This window comes from Eubalaena glacialis, chromosome 4 (genome assembly GCF_028564815.1).
Source record: "Eubalaena glacialis isolate mEubGla1 chromosome 4, mEubGla1.1.hap2.+ XY, whole genome shotgun sequence".
Taxonomy (NCBI): Eukaryota; Metazoa; Chordata; class Mammalia; order Artiodactyla; family Balaenidae; genus Eubalaena; species Eubalaena glacialis.
Window position 1 is genome coordinate 172737231 of NC_083719.1, and position 24645 is coordinate 172761875.

At 41.2% G+C, this 24645-nt stretch overlaps 1 protein-coding gene across 1 annotated transcript; it reads left to right on the forward strand.

Moving 5' to 3' along the window:
- Positions 1–533: 533 nt before the first annotated feature.
- On the forward strand, positions 534–24645 carry ZNF317 (zinc finger protein 317). The gene is made up of 7 exons (XM_061190168.1): positions 534–698; positions 18971–19096; positions 19671–19810; positions 20292–20418; positions 20993–21088; positions 21580–21662; positions 22138–24645. Exons 2-7 carry the CDS (start codon positions 19066–19068, stop codon positions 23455–23457), a joined length of 1797 nt encoding a protein of 598 aa, XP_061046151.1. The 5' UTR covers positions 534–698; positions 18971–19065; the 3' UTR covers positions 23458–24645.

Sequence of the window (24645 nt, forward strand, 5' to 3'; positions counted from 1 at the left end):
TGGGTTGATGGTCAAGGTAGAGCTGAGCATTCCCTGTTGGATCAATGGGACAAAGAAGGGTCCACAATGTTGCCAAGGTTTACAATGGACATGTGGAAAGATGGGGTTGCTATTATTTGAAGTTGATAAGGTGGAGTCAGGTGTTTGATTTGTGGACTTTAAATGTGTCTCTGAAAAACCCAAGTGGAGAGAGAATATCTCATTCTGTCTGGCATTCAGGGTAGAGGTGTGGGACTGTGGATGAAATTTTGACTCTTGAGTGTATACACAGTACTTAAAGAGGTAAGATTCAGTGCTACCACAGGGATTATAAGACGAAAAGAGGCCTGAGAAATGAGTCCCGAGGCACTTGAACAATTAGAAGTTGGGGGGAAATGAGCGCCATCCGCAGTTTCCACCGAGGTACCCCCACTATGCCCCTCTAAACTCCAGAACTACATTTCCCAGAATCCTTTCCGTCTGTGCTTCCTGGTTAGCGGCCGGTTATGAAGTCCCGCGACACTTAGAAGGCGGAAGTGAAGCGGAAGCCATTACTCTCCGGAGGCGATTGCTGCTGTACACATGGGCAGAGGAGTGGTCCACCGCGGCCACTTCCGAGCTGTTGGTCCCCGCGGCATACCGGACCTTTCAATGAGCTTCTTGTCTCTTCGGCGGCAGCTTCCGTGACCTCTGCTCCCCGTGATTCTACCCTCCGTGATGTAAGACCCGCTTTCCTCACTTAACCCTTTACTCCCCGCCTTCCTGAGGACAAGAGAGGCCCACAAGGCAGGGAGGAGTAACGGGGGACAGGGACCTGGGACCGGGAAGCCAGGCAGCCAGTCGGAGTGTGTTTTAGATCCTGTGATAAGCGGTATGAAACGCTAGTGATGAAGTTTAGGACCACTGTATTTAGCGACGAGGGGGAGGCACTGGTGATCTGGTCCAAAAAAACTGACATCTTGGGATGGGGACAGAAAAGCCCGGCCGAAGTGAGTTCAGGACATTATTTGAGGGGGAGGGGTGTGTGCGTGTGTGTGTGTGTGTGTGTCCGGAATTGGAGACCGCAAGGATAAACTACCTACCTTTTGCTTTGTGGTCAGCTTTGTCTAACATTAATAGGAGCACACTGGTTTTCTTTCTGTTAGCATTTGTCTTGAATACTTTTTACACTTAAACTTTTCGGTTATTTATCTTTATTTACTTTAGTTGACTCTCGTGTAAATAGCCTATAACTAGATTTTAAAATGCACTTCAACATTGTTGTTTAATTTGAGAATTAGTCCATTAATATTTATTGTGATTACTAATATTTTGCGTTGATTTTTACCATCTTATTTGGTACTTCCTGTTTATTTTTTTCCCTTCAAATAATTATTTTATCAGACTATAGGACATATATGTCCCACAAAAATATGAAAACACAGAAAATTAAAAGAAAAATAAAGTGAATCTGCAAACCAGGCCAAGAAAAATAAGAATTCGAAACCTTGGAAACCTGTATTCTCCTAAACTTCATCCTTCTCTTTCCCCATGATTTTCTTCCTGGATTTTACTGCTTATAAGTTTTCTCAAAAATGTATTTACTAATTTTGGTAATTACTTGTAGGTGGACTTACACTAAAGTATTTTCAGAGACACCCTCTTTCCATATTGATGGAAGTACACATTTTAATTTAGAGATTTCCAAATATCTTGTAGAAGATTACACGCACCTACCTACCCATTCTTTTTCAGGTATTTTGTGACTTAAATTTTAGTCAGTTTACAAAGTTCCACATACCGAGGTTTTGTTTTCAAGTTGAGTTGAATATATATATGGATTTTGAGAATATTGGCATCATTATGCCATTGAATTTTACAATTAATTAGTTATCTTTTTTTAAAAGAAATTTATTTATTTTTGGCTGCGCTGGGTCTTTGTTGCTGCGTGCGGGCTTTCTCTAGTTGCTGCGAGTGGGGGCTACTCTTTGTTGTGGTGCACGAGCTTCTCACTGTGGTGTCTTCTCTTGTTGCGGAGCTCGGGCTCTAGGCGAGCGGGCTTCAGTAGTTGTGGCACGCAGGCTCAGTAGTTGTGGCTCGCGGGCTTAGTTGCTCCACGGCATGTGGGATCTTCACGGACCAGGGCTCGAACCTGTGTCTCCTGCATTAACAGGCGGATTCTCGACCACTGTGCCACCAGGGAAGTCCCAGTTATATCTTGTATAATGCCTTTCAATAAAGTTTTATGAGGATCAGCAAAAACGATTTAAGGGTTTGGTTTGTTGTTGTTGTTTTTCTTGTTAGATTTATTCCTAGGAAAGTGTATATTTTCCTTTTGCATCACACACATTTTTTATTATTTACTTTCTCTGCTAGAGAGGCTGAGGACTTTGAGTAGCATTGAATGGAGTTTGGATAGCAAACTTGAAGCAGTCCTGTTTTCTTTCTGACTTTAAGGGAAGTTAACTTGAATGTTTGCTGGAGGCTTTTTTTTTTTTGGAAAGCGTTTATTGGGTAAAAGAAGTCTCCTATTTCCTAATTTAAGAGTTTTTGTCATGAACAGCTGTAGGCTTTTAACAAGTGATTTTTTTCCCCCCCAGCAACTACTTTGATATGTTGATGGATTTCAATCACCTTTTGAAAACTATGCCTGGTCTGTGATAGGTTCTAGTTCTGTTTGTGCTTTGAATGAATAAGTGAAAAATACGACTTTCTCATTTACCTGATAATGTGGTGAATTAAACCAATTGATTTTCTAATGTTACATTAAATTTGCTTTGGTAAAATAACTAAATTGGAAAGGATATGTACTATTTTATCATTTTTGGTTTCTGGTTGCTAGTATTTTTGTTTGATGATTTGCATCTATGTTTGAGTGAAATTGGCTTGTAATTTTCCTTTTCTGTTTCAGGTTTATTCCAGCCTCATAAAGTGGGGTGGGAGTGTTCCCTCTTTTTTCTAAACTCTGGAATATTTTGCCTAAGAGGAGAATAACTTGTTCCTTAAAAGGGAGTTTTACCAGGAAAAACCATTGGGGTCTGAATTTTCTTTGCGGAAAATTTTAAAGCTGTTGTTTCAGTTCTCTAAGAGTCATAGGGCATCTAAGTTCTCTATTTCATTATGGTAAGTAAAATTTCTTTAGGAATTTATTCATTCCATCTAAGGCTGAATTGTATAGTCAAAATTGTTAATAATGTGCTTTTATTATATTTTTAATGCTTGCTGCATGTGTAGTGTTTTCTAGGTTTTCATTCTTGTATTTATATGTTCTTTTTTTAAAAAAATGCATCCTGCCAGAATTTTGTCAATTTTGTTTTTCATGAAGAACCACTTTATAATGTGTATGTTTTCTATTTCATAACTTTCTGTTCTTTATAATTGTCTTCCTTTTACCTTTTTGGCATGTTTCTTTACAGTTTCTTACATTGGAACCTGCACATCGAAAGGATTACAGTGATAGTATTTTATTATACTTCAGTTCTAAATATTATCAAATATTATGACTTGTTTGGCATGTGAATTATTTAGGCCTTTTTCTTTTAATTTCCATTTCTGTGACATTTTTCGGGTTATCTTTTGGTTATTGTTTGCTAACTTGATTGCACTATAGTCAGAGATTGATGCCATTTTCTGAGACACACATTGTGCCCCATGTGTGGTTGGAGTTTATAGTTAGAAAATACTGTTTCATCTTGTGCAATCTGCATATAGTTATTGAATTGTCTGCTTGAACATATTATTGAGAGCTCTGGTAGTGGCTTTGTCCATTCTCCTTAGAGTTCTGCCCCCCTCCCCCCCCACCGATATTTTTTTTTTTTTTAATAAATTTATTTATTTAACTTTGGTTGCGTTGGGTCTTCCTTGCTGCACGCGGGCTTTCTCTAGTTGCAGTGAGCGGGGGCTACTCTGTTGTGATGCGCGGGCTTCTCATTGAGGTGGTTTCTCTTGTTGAGGAGCATGGGCTCCAGGCGTGCGGGCTTCAGTAGTTGTGGCGCAAGGGCTCAGTAATTGTGGCTCACAGGATCTAGAGTGCAGGCTCAGTAGTTGTGGCACACAGGCTTAGTTGCTCCGCGGCATGTGGAATCTTCCCGGACCAGGGCTCGAACCCGTGTCTCCTGCATTAGCAGGCGGATTCTTAACCACTGCACCACCAGGGAAGTCCTACCACTGATATATTTTTGAGGCTGTATTATGACATAGATACAGCTTTTTCTTGGATTGTACCTCTTCTTTTTGTAATTCCTCAGTTTTCTCTATTAGCCTTTTTGCCTTAATTCATTCTGATATTAATATATTTAAACCAGGTTTTTTTTTTAAGTATTTGCCTTGTATATCTTTTTAAAATTTCTGTTCTTGCTATATCCTTTCTCTTGTAAACAACATATAACTGGATTGTTTTTACTCCATTTTGAGAATATCTGTATTTTAGTTGAAGCATTTTGTCCCTTAACATCCTTTTTTCTTTTCTCTAGCTTCCTTTGATTTGAGTAGTTTTTTCATTCCACATTTTTCTTTGCATATTTTGAATTTATCTACATGTTTATATGCATATTGAATTTATTTATGTCTATTATTTTAGTGGTTATTTTGGAGTATTATTCATGCTCATTCATGAAATTTAGATTTTTTTAAATTAATTTATTTATTTATGGCTGCGTTCGGTCTTCATTGCAGTGCGCGGGCTTCTCATTGCATTGGCTTCTCTTGTTGTGGAGCACGGGCTCTAGGCGCGCGGGTTTCAGTAGTTGTGGCACGTGGGCTCAGTAGTTGTGGCTCACGGGCTCTAGAGCACAGGCTCTGTAGTTGTGGCACACGGGCTTAGTTGCTCCGTGGCATGTGGGATCTTCCCGGACCGGGGCTCGAACCCATGTCCCCTGCATTGGCAGGCAGATTCTTAACCACTGTGCCACCAGGGAAGTCCCTAGATTTTTGATATGTTATCACTCTCCTGATTTATATGGTTTTTTGATCATGCATTTTAATTCTATCTTTTTTTAAACCTCAGAAGAGATTATCATTGTATACAGTCATTTTTAGTTTCATTTTACCCACACATTTTCCATTTTGTATGCTTACTTTGATTCTTGGACTCTGATGTAAGTTCTTAACACTGTTTACTTTGGTTCCTTGATTTTTTCTTTCTCTCTAAAGTACGTATTTTAGAATTTCTCTTTTCTGTGAATGGCAAGCCCAAATATACCATTATTTTGCCATCTTAGTAGACCTTTTGGTTGCTAAAGGACTGTATATTTTATTCCAGAGCCATGAAGATGTTCCACTATCTTCTGGCTTCCATTGTTGCTGGCGAGGAGTCAGGTATCAGGCTAATGTTTATTTCTTTAAAGCAGTGATTCTTAAAGTGTACTCTTCAGACCTACAACATCAGCATCACCTGGGAACTTAATAGAAATGCATATTCTTGCATCCCCAGTTTCTGATTCATCAGAAACTGGGGATGTGGCCTAGCAATGTGAGTTTTTTGGTTTGTTTTTATAAAACATGTTTTCAGTGTGTTTTAACAAGCCCTCCAGGTGATTCAGATGCAACTTGAAGTTTGGAAATCGTTGCTTTAAAGGTAACCTGTGCTATTTCCCCTGGCTGCTGTTAAAATATTCTTTTTGCCATTGCTGTTTCTCTGGTTCAGTGTTATTGTATCTAACTGTGATCTGTTTTTATCTTCAATCTCTTTATATTTGCTTTCTGAAATGAGAAATCCACAGCTACTATATTTTGCAGTAACTGCCTGTGCTCCTTCTCTCTCCCTTTGGAATTCTATTTAGAATCAGTTCAGCCCTTTTCCCTCTGTCCCCCATGGCTCTTTATACTATCTTTTTATCTGTGTGCCCTCATGTTTATTCTCTAGAAGTGGTTTTTAAATGTAAGCCTGCATAAAAGTCACCTATAGTGCTTGTTAAAACAGATTCATCAGTCTACTCCAAAGAGTCTCATTCAGTTGGACTTGGATATGAACTAGGCATCAGAATTATTAAAGCTCTCTAGATGATGTTTATGCAGCTGGCTGGGGGACCACACTTTGTGTGATACTCTAGAAAACAATTTTTTGGGGGCTGTGTGTAATCTGATAAAGCTATTTACCTAGCCCCCCCCCCCATTTTACCTTTATTTCAGCAATTGTAATTGTCCTTTTAGAAATTACACATTTTAAAATTTCTGAGTATTTATCGCCAGCTTGTGAATGATTTTGAAAGATATGTCTTTTTTTAAAAAACTAATTAAATTTATTTTTTGGCTGCGTTGGGTCTTCATTGCTGCATCCGGGCTTTCTCTAGTTGCGGTGAGCAGAGGCTACTCTTTGTTGCGGTGCACAGGCTTCTCATTGAGGCGGCTTCTCTTGTTGCGGAGCACAGCTTCTAGGCACACGGGCTTCAGTAGTTGTGGAACGTGGGCTCAGTAGTTGTGGCTCGCGGGCTCTAGAGTGCTGGCTCAGTAGTTGTGGCGCACAGACTTAGTTGCTCCGCGGCATGTGGGATCTTCCCGGACCAGGGCTCGAACCCATGTCCGCTGCATTGGCAGGCGGATTCTTTTTTTTAATTTATTTATTTATTTATTTTTGGGTGTGTTGGGTCTTCGTTTCTGTGCGAGGGCTTTCTGCGGTTCCGGCGAGCGGGGGCCACTCTTCATCGCGGTGCGCGGGCCTCTCACTGTCGCGGCCTCTCTTGTTGCGGAGCACAGGCTCCAGACGCGCAGGCTCAGTAGTCGTGGCTCACGGGCCCAGCCGCTCTGCGGCATGTGGGATCTTCCCAGGCCAGGGCTCGAACCCGTGTCCCCTGCATTGGCAGGCAGATTCCTAACCACTGCGCCACCAGGGAAGCCCCCGGCAGGCGGATTCTTAACCACTGCGCCACCAGGGAAGCCCTCTGTCTGTATTTTGTGTTGCACTTAAAATAGTTTTGAGTGGAAGGTTTAGTCAGTATATCTAGATTGCCTGTTGGAAATAGAAGTCTTAATCTGCCCTTTTACCCATGGGACATTTCATCTGGTTGAAAGCTTACAGATAGTGAAGTACATAGAGATATTAATTTACAAGTGTAACACATTTCTGGACTGAGAAAAATGGCATGCAGTGTTCTCACAACTATTGTTACTTTGTCTTTGCGTACAAGAATAACACTGGTAGAAACAGTTCTAGCAGAGGCAGAAATATCACTCCATAAAAGTAACAAAAGAATCATTCTATCTTTAGTATTTACATCTGCAAATTCTGAATATCTTGGGGCAGTATTACAAAATTGAATGTGGGGGTTTTAAATCAAATATTGGAAGAATTATGGCCACAAAAGGAGAAGCCACAATAGAACGATTTAAACGGTAAAATGTGTTTTGGACCAAAAAACTGATGTAGGAGGCAGATCTTCTGTAATTGTGGGGAGCAGAGGTGAGATTAGGGTGAGGTATGTGGGTGGAGGCATTAACCGTGCACTTGTATGATGCTGAAAGCACCTCTTTGAATTTTGTACTCCAGCAACCTCTCTTACCTCGCCCTAGTGCTGGTCCTGGCACAGAGAAAAACAGATCCCAATGAGAATGGGCTAAGATGTGTTGAAATAGAAAAAGGGAACTGTTTTCACTGTGTTATAAAGGAAATTAAAAGAGAAATTAAACAATCTCAGTAGCTCTTTGAAAATTCTCTCTCCATTGCATTTATCTGTGCTGATATCAGTCTGATCATCGTGGTTTTGTTTCATGTATTGTGTAGAAACAGGAGTCAAAACTTCTTTAATAGATCCCATAACTGTTCCTAGACTCCCCTGCTCCACTTCCAGTCACTTAGATGCTGAGGTAGTCCTGTTGCATCTGTATTCAGGGTCACTGAGTGTAGCTCAACAAGTGGTATAATGCTCAGATGAGAAACACTCCAGAACCTCGCTCTGGCCTCTAGTTTGCATTACCATGAGACTTTGAAAATATCCCTCAGGTTTGAAATTGATGTGAGTGCACTGTCTATCCAGGCTTGAACCGTTTGTTTACCTTGCCCCACGTTGCGGGCAGTAGTGAATGATGGGGAGCCAAGGTGTAGCTAAGCTTTATGGCTGTATCCTAGCACCTGGGTCAACATACATCTCATAGGACCTGAAGGGGAGCCCCCCCACACATACACCAAGATCCATAGACCCGCTCCTTTGTGATCTTCCCAAGACCCCCAGGTCCGGGAGGGCCTTCTCAATATGAAGAGAAATGTAGATCAGCTTATTTGTCATCCATTCATTCTTTTGCTCACTGTTATCCTGTTTGTTATCTGAGGTACTGTTCCAGACACCTCAACAGTGAAAAAAACAAAGAAGTGGAAAATCTATCTGCCTGGAGCTTATTGTCTGGCTGGGCATAAGGGAAGAAAACTAAACAAGTAAAATACATAGTATGTGTGGGAGAGACAGTAATGCTTACTAGGTATGCTGTGTGCTGTCCTACACTTCCCAGGATCCCTGGAACTAGCAGGGGCATGTGACTAGTTCTGGGCAATGAGCTATGAGCACTTCAGGGCCAGAGCGTGTGTGTCAAGGTGCACAGTTCTCTAGGCACACCCTTCTCATCATCCATGGCCAGAATGACCACAGGTTTCAGTTGGCTCAGTTACAAGAGGCATGCCCCCGTGTAACTGGTAAAGTTTCACCACCAGCCCAGGTTGAACAAGTAACATGAGCCAGACATAAACTTCCGTTTCATTGAGTCATTGAGATTTAAAGTCTGTTTTTGCAGTAAAATAGAGCCTACCCTGACTTACACGGTATGTTAAGTGGAGGTTAGTGCTTTGAAGAAAAATAGAAGAAGGAGTGGGGGTTTAGGGGTAGACAGGCAGAGGTTTGCATTTTGACCAGAGTGGCCAGTCAATGCCATGTCGAGACACTTAAAGTTGACTAAAGATCCGAAGCAGGAGAGGGAGCAGGTACACTTGAATGTGGAGAAGCACATTTCCATGTAGAGAACAGCAAGTGCAAAGATCCCAAGGCGGGAACATGCCTAGTACAGGCATAAGACCCAGTGAGGATAGTGTGAGCAGGGCCAGCGGGGGCCGGGAGCCAGGAGGGGTTGTGGATGAGGCAGCAGGAATGTAGGCCTTTGGCTGAGTGAGATGGGACGCCAGCAGGTTTTGAGCAACAGAGTGATGTGACCTACATTTTACTGGCAAAGTTCTACTTGCCGTATAAACTAAAGGACAGAAACAGGGAGACTTTAGGAAACTATTGGAATGATCTAGGAGAGAGGTGGTGCCTTCCACCAAGACAGTATTAGAGTAGGTGGTGAGGAGTGGCCAGATTTTGGGTAAGTTTTCAAGGTAAAGCCCATAGGATTTGCTGGTGATTTGGATCTAAAGTGTGAAAAAGGAGAATCCAGGATGACTTCAAGGCTTTTTGCCTGGAGCTCCTGGAAGCATGGAGTTGCCATGGAGATGGGGAGGCTGGCAGGAGCTCAGCATTAGGTGTTTACCTTGAGGTCTTATTAGATATTGCAGGGGAAATGTTTTACATAGCGCTCATCTGCCCATTTCTCTGGCTCATGCTGCCTGGGGCAAGTACCAAGGAATGGAGAGTGGCATCCACTGTAAATTAACAGTTTACAGTTTAAATCGCCAACAGCCATTTTGTTTTATGATAAAAATAATGGTGTTTTAGAGTGAACATTTATTGAGCACATACAGTCCTATAATCCAGTGTTATAACCTCCAGTTTCCAGATGAGAAAACAAGTTTAGTGAACCCATTCTTTTTTAAATTTATTTATTTATTTATTTATTTTTGGCTGCGTTGGGTCTTTGTTGCTGGCTTTTTCTCTAGTTGCGGCGAGCAGGGGCTACTCCTCGTTGCGGTGCGTGTGCTTCTCATTGCCGTGGCTTCTCTTGTTGCGGAGCACGGGCTCTAGGCGCCCGGGCTCAGTAGTTGTGGTTTGCGGGCTCTAGAGCGCGGGCTCAGTAGTTGTGGCGCACGGGCTTAGTTGCTCCGCGGCATGTGGGATCTTCCCAGACCAGGCCTTGAACCCGTGTCCCCTGCATTGGCAGGCGGATTCTTAACCACTGTGCCACCAGGGAAGTCCGTGAACCCATTCTTGAATGGAGCCCCCATGGGCAAGAAAGCTGGGGTTGCAGCAAGGTGGGGTCACCTGAGGTCTCAAGGACAGACAGACAACAACCTTCATGGATGTGTAATCAGAACCTGGATGTCAGTACCGAAGGGAGGAGGGATTTCAGAGTGTGAACATGTGTGGGATGGGGTAGAAGAAGGCCCAGGAGAACCCTGGCCCTTAGGGATCCTGGCAAAGGAGGAAGGACCACGAGCAGGAGTCTCAAAAAGAGCAACCAGAGATGGAGGGGGACAACCTTGGGATTGATGCACAGTGGCCAAGAGCAGAGGCTCCCCAGGAAGAGGGAGAGACGGGAGGTTGGTAGTGGGCAGGATCATGTATTGAGGAGATCAAGCAAGACAAGAATCAGGAAAAAGCTGTTTCCTGATTTGGTGTCAGGGAGTTCACATGCAGAGGTCACCTTGAGAGGGGACATGTGTGGCTCTGGAATCAGGTTCATTAGCCCCTGTTTTGTGACCTTGGTCACATGACCTAACCCTTCAGTACATGCCCCACTTTTCTCAGGATACTGCTTACCTCCTGGGGAAGTTGTGAGAATTAAATGAGAGTCCCTGGAAAGACTCAGGAGATACTTTGTACATAGTAAGCATGCTTATGTTGTTATTTGTAGCATTGCTATTGATGTTGGCAAGAAAAGTTGGGGGACAGAAACTTGAGCAGAAATTTGTAAATTGAGAATAGAGGAATAAGTGGGAGGCGAGGGTGGAGACCTTGTTCTTCAGTGACTCTGAACCTCTTTTTTTAACTTTCGAGTCTCTCCTCAGTAATCTGATGTTGGAACCCAAAGGCACAGTGATCCAGAAAGAGCTTTGTAAGTGAGAATCCTCTACTTGAGAAAGGCAAAATGTTTGTTCCAAGTTCGACCTCAGAAGGCTTGCAATACCTCTTTATACCCAGAAGGTGGCAGCACCTGATCTCATTTGGAGACAGCTACCCTGGTATCTAGAAATGAATGAAAGATGCTTAACATTTGTGTATTTCCTCACTGCAAAAGGGGAAAGAGAAGGGAGTTAATATTTGTTGAGAATCTACTACATCAGCTGATGTAGTATTCTTGAATCTCTGAGAACCCTCACTGTTCTCACACAGGTGGTACTTATCAAAGAAAACTATGCCCCCACTGCCACCTCCAAAGGGAGGAATGAACTCAGGCTTGGCAGTTAAAGAAATTAGAGCCCAGGTCTCACCCCTGCCACCTGCTATGCAATTTTCTGGCAGTTACTTAAACTCTCTGAGCCTGTTTGCGCACCTCTGATGGTGCTATAAGGCCCATCTGATTGGTTTTTTGTGGGGTTCAGGTAAACCCAACACTGGATCGTGCTTAACATGAGGTGGGACCTGGGTTTCCACCAGTGGCAGTGCTGTTCACTCCCTTTGTAAACCTTTCAAAGAGAAATGCAACTACTTTTATTATTATTACTTCACCCAGTTTCATAAGTTGTCCCCAAGAGTATTACATTTTTCCAATTGTGTTTTATTACATCTGGTTTGTTCATATTTCTAGAAAAAAGGTAAGACTGGTGCTCGGTAACATTTAATTACAGCTCAAGGAATTAAACAGCTTGCCCCTTATGTTCTAGTTAACAAGCTATAAAATTGTGTTCTACAGTATTTTACATCCCTACTCAGTTTTTAATTTGAAAAGAACATAATTCATCACCTTGGCAAACAAGTGTTTTTTTCTAGTGTATGATAAATATGTGTGTAGCTAAAGAGACTGCAGATAAAGCAGTTTCATTTCCATGTATTTTATCCTGGACTGCAGATAAAGCAGATAAAGAGCATTTTGGCAACACTTACTAAATGTTTAGTCATAAATGTTGACTAAACATTTCACTATCTAGAAATTCGTTCTAAGGAAAAACTTGAAAAAAACTGCAAAAATTTAGCTGCAAATATTTCTTCCAAGTGTTGTTTTTCTACTTGTGAAAAATTGGAAATATTCTAAACATTTTAACGTAAGATCATTTCAATAAATTGATATGCCTATCTAGAAACACTTAGAAAATGAAGACATTAAAATATCAAGACATTAATGAAAATGAAAATACATTATACAAATAGTATAGCTGATTCTAAATTTCATCTGCAAAATAAAATATTTGAGAATATCCAATATTTTTGACAAAGAAAAACTGATGAGTGACACGTTGTCCTAGATACCAGAAGATACTAAAGTAATGTGATTTTTTTTTAACTTTTATCATTTGAACTTGATTTTACTATTCATATATCCTTTTCTTCATTCAGTATTTTAAAAGTAATTTCTATGTGCAAGGTACTGTGCTTGGCATATGTATAACTGAATCACTTTGCTGTATGTCAGAAATTGCTGATATGTGTAATAAATCAGCATAAATTCAGATGAGATTTGATAATCACCTATATGAAAAAAACCCCAAAACTGCTAAAGGATTAATTCAGCCAAACAATAAATGACTGGGGTAACTATGACATATGGATTAGCAGTGATGGAGGTCAGGGCAAGATGCCCCAAAATATGCCACTTTGGCATATTGATTATTTTGAATTAAAGTTACATAAGAAACAGTTGGCATGAGAAGGACACTCTGATCCTTTTTTGCTACCCTGAAAGTAGGAAATAAATCTCCCGTGTGAAAGGCACCTTCCCTGTACCAGAAGGCAAAGAGACATCCTTATCTCCAGAGACAGATATGAAGTTCAGAGCTGAGAAGTCTGTATAAACAAAATTTGATACTTTTTTACCAATTTACTACCTCAAGCCCAAACTTTGTCTTGTCAATTCTTCACAAATTTATTGTTTCTTTGTCTGAAAGGTATAAAAGCTGCCTGCTTTGGTCACTTCTTTGAGTCTCATAGAGAATAATGTGGCATTGACTGAGAACCAGACAACCTATCAGTGACATAGAGTCTAAACACCACCCCAGGCTTAACGTGTATACAGGTAGCTTGGTCTCCAGGTAGCTTGGTCTCTTTAGGAGTTCAAAGATGTTTGAGATAGTGCTATCTTGGTTTTGGTATCAGGGTAATGCTGGCCGTAAAGATCGTGTTAGAAAAATGTTACCTCTTCTATTTTTGGAAAAGTTTGAATAGGATTGGTGTTAATTCTTCTTTTAAGTGTTTGGTAGAATTCACCAGTGAAGTCATCTGGTCCTGGACTTCTCCTTGTTGGGAGAATTTGATGACTGATTGTGCCTGTTTATTTGTTATGGGTCTGTTGATTTTCTATTTCTTCTCCAGTCCATTTTGGTAAAGTGTATGTTTCTGGGAATTTGTCCATTTTATCTAGATTACCTAATTTGTTGGTGTACAGTTGTTCATGGTATTCTCTTTATTTTTATTTTTTAAAATATTTTTTCTATTTCTATAATGTTGTGGATTTTTTTTTTTTTTTTTTTTTTTTTTTGGCCATGCCTCACGGCTTGCAGGATGTTTGCTGACCAGGGATTGAACCCGGCCCTGGCAGTGAAAGCCCGGCGTCCTAACCACTAGGCCACTAGGGAACACCCTTTTAGAGTCTTTTTAATTTCTGTAAGGTTGGTAGTAATGTCCCCACTTTTACTTCTGATTTTAGTTATCTTGTTGATCTTTTGAAAGAACCAAATTTGTTGATTCTAGTTTTTCTGCTCTCCATTTCATTTATCTCTGTTCTAATTCTTTTGCTGCCTTTAGGTTTAGTTTGCTCTTATCTTGTTGCTTAAGGTGTAAAGTTAGGTTGTTTGAGATCTTTCTTCTTTAATGTAAGTATTAACTGCTATAAATTTCCCTCTGAGCGCTGCTTTCATTGCATCCCATCAATTTTGCTGTGTTATATTTCCGTTTTCATTTGTCTGGAAGTTTTTTCTAATTTCCCCAGTGATTTCTTCTTTGTCCTGTTGGTTGTGTGAGAATGTGTTGTTTCATTTCCATGTATTTGTAAATTTTCCAGTTTTCCCTCTATCATTGTTTTTTAGGTTCATTCCATTGTGGTTGGAGAATATATTTTGCTATTATTTGTCTTAAAATTGGTTGAGAATTGTGTTTGGCCTAATTTATGGTTTATCCTGGAAAACCCTAATTTTCTTTTTTTTCGTAAGTGTAGTTCATTGATTTTTACTGTGCTTGTCCACTTTTTAATGTAGACATTTAACTGTATACATTTCCTTCTGAGAATGACTTTAACCTCATTTCACAAGTTTTCATTTGTTGTATTTTCATTTTCATGTAGTATAAAATATTAAGTTTCCCTTGTTTCATCTTCTACATAAAATTATTTGTGTGTCTTTAACTTCCAAATATTTGAGTATTTTCTAGATATCTTACTGTTATTAATTTCTAATCTAGTACATTTGCTATCTTTTTAAATTTGAGACTTTTTTATGGTCCAGCATATATGATCCAGACTCTATTGCTGGGTGTTGAATTGGAGAAAGTTAAATGATTTGGAGACACGTGGTGTAAGAGATAGAATTCATTGACTTTTTTTACAAGAGTTTTAAATCGTCTACTTTATTTTATTATTGAAGTATAATTGATTTACCATGTTGTGTTTATTACTGCTGTACAGCAAAGTGATTCAGTTATACATGTATATACTTTTTTTATTACTCTTTTCCATTATGGTTTATCATAGGATATTGAATATAGTTCTCTGTGCTATACAGTGCAACCTTGTTGTTTATCCATTCTGTATATAAAAGCTTACATTTGCTAACCCCAAACTCCCACTCTATCCCTCCCCCAAACCCCTCCCCCTTGGCAACCACCAGTCTGTTCTCTATTCATTGACCTTTTCTGCCCCCACCCCGCTTCCTTTTCTACTTAATATCGGGTAGTGGATTAGGACCTGAGTACAGTGGTGCACTCTTCTAGTTTACCATATAGTTTAGGAAACAGTATAAAACAAGGAAGTAAAAACAAGGAAGTAAAAACATAAAAATACATTGTGACAGGTTTTGTAGGAGAAAGAGTCAGCTAACAGAGAAAGCCAAGTTTTTTCATATGAAGATAATAACTTAAATTTGTAATGTGAAGAAGGTTGTGTGGATTTTTCCTTAGTTTCTAAGTGATTAGAGCTGTGGAATGGAGCAGTTAAGTTGCAGCTTTTTTTTAACATCTTTATTGGAGTATAATTGCTTTACAATGTTGTGTTGGTTTCTGCTGTATAACAAAGTGAATCAGCTATATGTATACATATATCCCCATACCCCACTCCCTCTTTTGAGCAGCCAGAGAGCTGGCTACTGATTCTCTTTGTTGAGCCCAGAAACACAGGCTCAACAGGCTTTTGTATGAGATGTTCTTTGGTGGCTATTAGTAGGCAGTGAAAATATGATTTCGAATTCATATTGGACCTTGAGTGTTAGAGATGAAAATTAAGGGACATTAAGGGAAGCCTTGGCAAAGCACAGAGTATGAAGAGCAATAGGGTAAGGGCTGATTCTTGAGCAAATTCAGCCTTTAATGGTGGAAGGAGACCTTCTGAAAAAACCTTGACAGAGTATAGAGAGAACCAGGGAGAGAGTTATATAGAAGCCTAGAAAGAGAATGATTCTCGAAAATATACACCAAATTTTGCTGAGGAATTGTATTTTCTGTGAAGATGGAGATGATGGTAATTGACATTAGGTACACTGAATTAGGGAAATAGTCAGTGTGGACTGTCTTTATAAGCTTTTGCTCTGGAGGGAGGGCTAAGTGTAGTCGAGGCAGATCTGAAGAGGTTGGCTTTAGAAGGGAGGGAGGGCAGACATCTTACTGGTAATAGGAGTCATAGGTCAGTTGTGGGAGGAATTTTTGTGTAACTGGAGACAGGAAAGTAAGAAAGACTCCACTTAACTTTTTTAAAGTAGAGTATAATTTACGTTCAAGAAAATGCACATATCTCAGGTGATCAGTTTGATGAATTTTTTGACACGGTGTACATTGTATAGCCACTAACTGAAAAAAAAAATAAAGTATTTCAGTTGCCCCCGAAAGTTCCCTCTTGCTTCTCATTCTACCACCATATCATATTCCTGCAAGGAGGCAACCAACTTTTTTCCTTCTATTGACTTAAACAAACACATTTTGCTATCAACCTTAATAAATTTTACCTATTTGTGGAATTGGAGTTATAGAGTTTTTTTTTTTTTTTTGGTCTCGCTTCTTTGTCAGCATTATAGAAGTTCATCCATGTTGTGTGTCTCAGTAGTTTCTTTGCGTTGCTGAGTAGTATTCCACTCTACATACCACAGTTTGCTTATTCATTCTTTTGTTGATGGATATTTAGATTGTTTACACTTTGGGGCTATTAAGAATAGATTGCTATGACCATTTTTATATGAATCTTTGTGGATATGTTTTAAAATTTTTCTCTTGGGTAAATATCTAGGAGTGGAATTGCTGAGTCAAATGGTAGGTATACTTTTTAAGAAACTGGCACATTGTTTTTCAAAGTGGTTGAACCATTTCACACCCCCACCTTTAGTATATGAGAGTTTTGGGTGTGCTGTATCCTTGCCACCATTTAGTGTTGATAGTCTTTTAATTTTGGCTGCTCTGGTGGGTTAAAATATTATTCCATTAGTTTTAATTTGCATCCATCTGATGACTAATGATTTTGAGTAACTTGTCATGCTTATTGTTGCTCACTCATTAAATTTTGTGAAGTGTCTAAATGTAGCCCTTGCTGAGTTATTTTTTATTTTTTATTATTATTGTTTTGTAGGAGTTCTTTGTGTAGTCTGAATGTGAATTCTTTGTCAGGTGTACGTACTGCAAATATCTTTTTTCCCCAATCTGTGGCTTGCCTATTTTCTTTCTTTCTTTTTTTTAAAAAATTAATTAATTTATTTATTTATTTTTGGCTGTTTTGGGTCTTTGTTGCTGTGAGCGGGCTTTCTCTAGTTGCGGCGGGTGGTGCCTGGGCTTCTCATTGTCGTGGCTTCTCTTGTTGTGGAGCACAGGCTCTAGGCGCACAGGCTTCAGTAGTTATGGCACGTGGGCTCAGTAGTGTGGCTTGCAGGCTCTAGAGCTCAGGCTCAGTAGTTGTGGCACACGGGCTTAGTTGCTCCGCAGCATGTGGGATCTTCCTGGACTAGGGCTCGAACCCGTGTTCCCTGCACTGGCAGGCGGCTTCTTAACCACTGTGCCACCAGAGAAGCCCCTATTTTCTTAATAATACTATTTGATGACTAGAAATTTTTAATTTTGGTAAAGTTTAATTTATTGATTTTTTTAAATGTTTAGTTCTATTTGTGTCTAGTCTAAAATATTGTTGTGTAATTCAATGTTGTTAGTGTTCTCTGTGGATTTTACTTTTTGGTGTCTGAGTTATCTCAAAAAGAGTATTTTTTGTCCATTAAGTTCTTGCAGCACCTTGTTTTTTTCCTAATTTGAAGATCTAATTGGCTTTCTTAGGCGATTTATGAATTGGGCAGCATCCCATCTACCGACTATAGAAGGGTGCTGTCTCAGCACTATTTATTAAAAAGACAACTTTCCCTAATGAATTTCTTTATTCCTTTATTGAAAATCATTTGACTATGCACGTGTAGGTCTATTTCTGTTTTGTTCCATTGACCTTTTTGTCTATATTTATTCCAACAGCTTTTCATTACTGTAGTAAAGTTAGTAATATGAATCTTCCAAGTTTATTTTTCTTTCTTAACATTGTTCTGGCTCTTCTAGATCTTCTGCATTTTGGTACCCATTTTAGATTTGGTTTGTCAATGTCTAGAACATAACCTGCTGGGATTTTGGTGATGACTGCATTGTATCTGCAGATGAATTTGGGGAGAGTGAATACCTTAATAATATTGACTCTTGCAGCCCCTGAAAATGATATAGCTCCTCACTTATTTAGGTTTTTTATTTCTTCCAGCATGGTTTCACAGCTTTTATTTGGTTTATTCCTATGTGCTTTATATGTTTTATGCTATTATAAATGAAAGTATTTTTTAAGTTTCATTTTCCAGTTCTTTGCTGAGTTATGTTTTTTTAGTTGTGATTACTGTGAAATGAAATGCAAGATTATTTGCTGAAAGCAAGGGTCATGTAAGACAGTTTTGGGTTTAGAAAAACTGGTGAGATTTTTACATGGTTTTGGGGAGATTGGAAGATTGGATTACCACTTATGCTTTTCTTTAGTGTAGATGCTCCTTCAAGGTTAGTGACTGGGTTTTGAAAGCTGCTGGTGTGACTGGGTGTGTGCAGACTGGTCTTTCCAAGTACCTTCAGGGAGGAAACAGATGGTTGGAATCATCCCAGACTGGTCTTCCGCTCATTGGGGGTATACTAGGTAGAGGATTAAAGGAATTTGGACAAAACTTTGTAGAAGTGATGGATCATGATGGATCTCTCAGCTGAATAGGTGGGGCAATGAAGAAGAATTTGCTGTTAGGGAGCAAGGTGGTAGAAGCCTGGGTGGCCTGGAATCCCCTCTAAGTGGTAGAGTTTATGTGAGAAGAATGTTGTGTAGGAGGTTTTGTCCAGAGAGCAAATTTCTGAATCATTGTTTGTGAAGTGAATCTGATTCTGGTGATGACAAGGCCTGGGCTGTGGCCCACAGGTGTGTATGTTGGTGTGGAGTGGGGGGCCAAAAGGCATTGGCGATCAGAACACATGGTCCAGATGGACCAGTCCTCATGGATGCTGGAGCCATCCTAAGCCAGGAGGACTATGCCTTGAAGTTGAAGAAGTCTGGGGCCCAAGTGTTCAATGAGTGACAGAGTTTAACAGAATTGTAACTGGGGACAAATTACTTGAAAGAGTGAATCTGAATCTTACCTGAGGTAGGTCAGGGACCTCCACCACATTGCCTGGAGGTTTTACCTAAGCAAGGTTAAGGCCCAAGCTGAGACAAGCTGCTCCAAAGAGGAAACGCTGAAAAACAAAAGTCAGAATTGTCCTGTTAGTGGGAGAGACAGAAAGCCTTTGGCTACACCTAGTAGTCTTTTTCTCATTTACTACAGATGCCTGCTCCACGAGTCCCATGAGAGCGAGAGAGTAGCTTTCTGGTGCCAGTGCCCTGCTTTCGTTCAGGCAAATTTACTATCATTCTCGCAGGATGGCAGCTCTTGGTCTGTCTCCCACATGTGGTAAGTTCTTCGGGTGATGAATGCCCTCAGAAATCAAGCTTCAGTGGCCCCTGCCCCTTCACTGAGGGCAAGGATGTGCACAGCTAGTGGGAGGGCTGCCAGGTTAGAAGTGGAGAAGGATACATGAACTGAACGGGGGTGGGAGCGAAGTCCTGAGAGCTCCCCAGGTGACTGTGTCTGATTCAGGGTCTTTGTGAGTTTGGGTGAGGCAGGGAGTGTTTGTAGTTGCTGTGTAAGGAGGGATACTGGTAATTGGTAACCCTGCGGCATCCCATTTATTATTTTGATAAGTCTGGATGAAGTAACAGCTGTATCTCAGAGCTTCTATTTCTTTACCCATAAATTGAGAATATATATCTTTATCTTTATGGCTATGTAGGCCCACCACCCTTTTTCCTGTCCTTGAGTAGAGCAGGGCTTCTCTGGCTTGTTGCACAACAGTGTGTGTGAGTGAGTGTGTGAGGGAATGTGAGATTGGGGCATGTGCACTGCACACATATCATTAGTGTGAGACCGTTTCCTGATCTGCGAATGTCAGGTGGGCTTTAATCCTCATGGGTCCTCTCTTCTCTAGCTATGTCCAACCAGGAGCCTGCCTATGTCCATGAGTCAGAAATTCCTCTTTCTTCAAAAGACCATTCCTGTCCCCAGGATGTGGAGCTGTTTGCATACAATGGCCTGGAGCCTCATACATCAACCAGTGTTGGTTCCCAGGTACACCAAGATCTCAAGGCCCCTGAGGGTGGAGGAGGCACTTCCCTAGAATGCCCCCAACATCACCTGTTAGGATTCTTTTAGATCTTTATCCAGGCTGATCAGTGCATGATCAGGGTGCAAGAGGAAGAGCCGGAGAAGTTGGTGAGGCTGTCCTGGTATCAGGGATGTTAGGGGAAATGACTTATATAACAGGTGTTTCTCTCATAGTATAGCTCAAAGCTCTCAGGCCAGGTTTGGAGTTTAAGCAGGTTTGATCCCATGTCACAGTTGCATTTGAAGCAATGAGATTATCTCATGAGATTTCTCATAGGAAGAGAAAACATCTGAGGACTGACTTCTAGAGTAAATGTTTAGACCCCAGATCCCCGTATTGAAAATCCTGTGTTTAGAGTCTCTCCTGTGTAATCTTTAGCCTCAGCCATCTTTGAACACAGATAGGCTGGGTTCTCACTGACCCCAAATGTGTGTGGTGTTTCAGAAATCAGTGACTTTCCAGGATGTTGCCGTGGACTTCACTGAGAAGGAGTGGCCCTTGCTGGATTCTTCTCAGAGAAAACTGTACAAAGATGTGATGCTGGAGAACTATAGCAACCTTGCCTCAGTGGGTAAGGCTGGTGGCATTTCTTCATTTATTCGTTCATGAATGAAATGTCTTTGTTGTAAGTACTTGCTGTGACCCAGGAACTGTGTGGGGATTTGGAACACAGTTATGAACGAGCCGACCTGGTGCCTGCCCTGATGGTACCTTGGATATTGAGACCTGTCCATTGCATTGCCCTTGGAGGTTGTCAAGTGTATGTGAGCTTGGGCATAGCTTTCTGAGTTAAGATGTCCTCAACCCTGGCAGTCCAGTGGTTAGAACTCTGAGCTTTCACTGCCAAGGGCACGGGTTCAACCCCTGGTCGGAGAAGTAAGATCCTACAAGCCATGTGCCACGGCCAAAAAGAAAAAAAAAATCCTCATTCTTTTGAAGGGCAAAATGTGTGGGTATTTGTGGTTTTGTGTTTTATGAAAGCCTTTCACTGTGTTCCTTAGAAATGTGGCACCATCATTTTGCTGCTCCTAAGTCAGACTTGTCCATCTTCAGAGCACTGAAGACCAAAACACTGACCCCAGACTAATGGAAGGGGTTGTCCTCTGCACGATCCTCCCTCAACATGTGTCTTTCCCCGTGAGTAGGGTGTCAGGTGAGCAAACCCAGCCTCATCTCCCACTTGGAGCAAGAAGAGGAGCTGAGGACAGAGGAGCAGGAACTTCACCAAGGCCCTTGTCCCGGTAAGCACCAGGCAGACACAAGTGCTTCTGAGAATCTGCTCTCTCCAGTGATTGGGATGACAGAGATCCATGAGGAAACGTCACCCAGGGAAATCTGAAAATGCTCTTTCTCTTTCACTGTCCCTCCATCCTCTCACAATTCTTTTGGTCTCCATGTCCTTTCGTCTTTAAATTCGACATGTGTCCAAATGGGTTCTTTGTCCCGTTCTTTCCTACTCAACATTCCTGATCACACTCTTAATGTCATTATCAATGTCATTCTTTGAAGAGGTGCTTCTTAGTGAGTCAGCTTAAATTTCTACCCTTGTCATTGCCAAATATCTCACATAGCCAGATTTTTCAGTCATTTTTACTCATGTGTGTTCTCCCCTTTCATATTCCCTTTCCTTCTTTAGGGTTAGTATTTGCAAAGAAGGCCACCTCTGTTTTTGTCACCATCATCCCACCATTTTCTTTCTCCAGCAAGTTAATATTTTCCCAATTTGTTTCAGATTGGGAGACTCCATCTAAAACCAAATGGTCAATTCTTATGGAAGATATTTTTGGGAAGGAAACATCTAATGGTGTGACAATGGTAAGATTTCCTTGGGATAATTCTGGCTCTTACAGGGGCAGCCTGACTTAGAAAAGCAGCTCAAAACCAGGCAGGTCCCCAAGAGGAAACAGTGTCAGAGACACTGAATATTACCGATTTGGGGAAAACCCTAAAACCTGGCCCCAAACCTCTTCACTTAAAATTCCAGTGAGTAAATATTTCTATAACTATGTCTCAGATGTTGAGTGCTGGGGCTTAATTTAGTTTTAAACAGTTAACAAAGTATATGCAAGAAGATTTATGAAAGTTATACATATGGAGCCTCAGGGCATAGCATTCACTTGTTTTCTTTGATGGAGTCCAAATGAAGCAAGAGCAGTACTTTTGCATTGCAAATTATGACATCATTAGTCATAATGATGTGCTTCTATTTATGCCAGTTTATGTGGGGATAGTCTTAGGAATGTAAAGAATATGGGAAATGCCTTAGTCAACACTCCCTCTTCATCAACAGGAAAGCAGTCGGCTTGGAGAGAAATCCAGTGAATATGCTAACCTGTTTGACGTCTTCAGCATGGGTGCTCACCTTACTCAGCAAATGGGAAGGCACACTAGCAAGAGGCCTTATCACCGCCGGGACTGTGGCGTGACTTTCAAGAACAGATCCCATGTAACCCAACATGTGAACATTTACAATGGGAGGAAAATGCATGAATGTCATCAGTGCCAAAAAGCCTTCACCACGAGTGCTTCCCTTACACGGCACAGGAGAATACACACTGGGGAGAAACCCTATGAGTGCAATGCCTGTGGTAAAGCTTTCAATGACCCCTCAGCTCTTAGGAGTCATGCAAGAACTCACCTCACAGAGAAGCCCTTTGACTGCAGTCAGTGTGGAAATGCATTCCGAACCCTCTCCTCACTGAAGATACACATGAGAGTTCACACTGGGGAGAGACCTTACAAGTGTGATGAATGTGGGAAGGCATATGGCAGGAGCTGCCATCTCATTGCACACAGAAGAACACACACTGGAGAGAGACCCTACGAATGTCACGACTGTGGGAAAGCTTTCCAGCATCCCTCACATCTCAAAGAGCACGTCAGGAACCACACTGGAGAGAAACCCTACGAATGCACACAGTGTGGGAAAGCCTTCCGATGGAAGTCCAACTTTAACTTACACAAGAAGAACCACATGGTAGAGAAAACATACGAGTGTAAAGAGTGCGGGAAATCCTTTGGGGACCTCCTGTCACGGAGAAAACACATGAGAATTCACATTGTAAAGAAACCTGTTGAATGTAGACAGTGCGGAAAAGCCTTCAGAAACCAGTCCATCCTTAAGACACACATGAATTCCCACACTGGAGAGAAACCATATGGGTGCGATCTCTGCGGGAAAGCCTTCAGTGCAAGCTCCAACCTAACTGCGCACAGAAAAATACACACTCAAGAGAGGCGCTATGAGTGTGCTGCCTGCGGTAAGGTATTCGGTGATTATTTATCACGGAGGAGGCACATGAGCATTCATCTCGTAAAGAAGCGCGTCGAATGCAGACAGTGTGGGAAAGCCTTCAGAAACCAGTCGACCCTTAAGACACACATGAGGAGTCACACAGGAGAGAAGCCTTACGAGTGTGATCACTGTGGGAAAGCCTTTAGCATCGGCTCGAACCTTAATGTGCACCGGAGGATACACACCGGCGAGAAGCCCTATGAGTGCTTGGCCTGCGGGAAAGCCTTCAGTGATCACTCGTCCCTCAGGAGTCACGTGAAGACGCACCGGGGAGAGAAGCTTTTCACGTCATCAGTGTGGAAAAGGCTCCAGTGACACATTTCTTTAAAGAGAAACACGAGAGCGCAGACTGGAAGGGAACCTGGCAGGTGTAAGGAAGGCAGGAAGCCTTGATGAATTCATCTCACTGGGCACAAAAGAATATGTGTTAACTTGGGAGAAATCCAATTTGTGTAATAACTGTGGAAAAACTTGAGTTTTTCCACATCACTTTGGAGATAGCGTGAGAACTCAAGATAGGTGAGAAAACGTGTTTGTGGTGTGAAGAAGCCGTCAGTGTATGTTTAGCTCTCAACAAATGAGAACTTAGGGGGAGAAACCCTAGTCTGATATTTAATGTCAAAATGACTTTAGCATCACCTTGTACCTTCTTGGCACAAGAGTAAGCCCACCAGGGAGGATCTCTGTAAATTCCAAGACTGGACAGATCTTTCCTGGCCTCACTGTATTCCTCATGAGAGAAATCACACTGAAGAGAAAAACCTATGAAATAAGGAACATGGGAAAGTCGGTAACGGCTGGGCAAACTATGGCTAGCTGTCTGTTTTTGTACAGCTGGCAAGCTGAGAATAGTTGTTGCATTTTTAAGAAGAAAAATATGTGCTAGAGACCATGTGTGGCCGACAAAGTCTAAAATACTCACTGTCTGGCCCTTTACAGAAAAAACTTGCCAGTCCTTGGTCTACAGCAGTGGTTCTCAACTGGGGATAACTTTGCTCCCCGGGAGACACTTGGCAACGTCTGGAGACATTTTTGGTTGTCAAAACTGGGAAGGTGCCACTGGCATGTTTTGGGAAACATCGGGGATGCTGTTAAATATCCTGCAGTGGACAGGAGCTTCCCCCAAGAGAGAGAAATTATGTGCCCCAAAATGTCAATATTGCTGAGGTTGAGAAACCTTAGCCAACAATCCCTCAATTTTTTATGAAACACGTGGGTACTCACACTAGGAGAAATTTCTATTTAAAACTTCAAAATTATAATCAGTGTAATTCTTTCAGGAAACACATGAGAACCCACACTGCAGACAATCCCTATGTGGAGATAATTTCATCCACAGCCCTGTCACTTGTGCATATGAGAATTCACTCTCTAGTGGGATTTCTTAGTAAATGTGGAATTGCACTTATCAGTCTTTCATCATGAAAGTGGACCCCAGCTCATGAATTTTTAAGTCTTTAATTTTAAGATTATGCTCTTCCAAATAACCCTTATGCCTCATCA

What these genes read in the sequence shown, in the direction of transcription:
- ZNF317 (XM_061190168.1), top strand. Translation starts at nt 19,066, where the DNA reads ATGGCAGCTCTTGGTCTGTCTCCCACATGTG. An exon ending in TGGTCTGTCTCCCACATGTG is followed by an intron (nt 19,097 to 19,670) that starts GTAAGTTCTTCG and finishes TCTCTTCTCTAG; the next exon opens with CTATGTCCAACCAGGAGCCT. An exon ending in TAGCAACCTTGCCTCAGTGG is followed by an intron (nt 20,419 to 20,992) that starts GTAAGGCTGGTG and finishes CCCCGTGAGTAG; the next exon opens with GGTGTCAGGTGAGCAAACCC.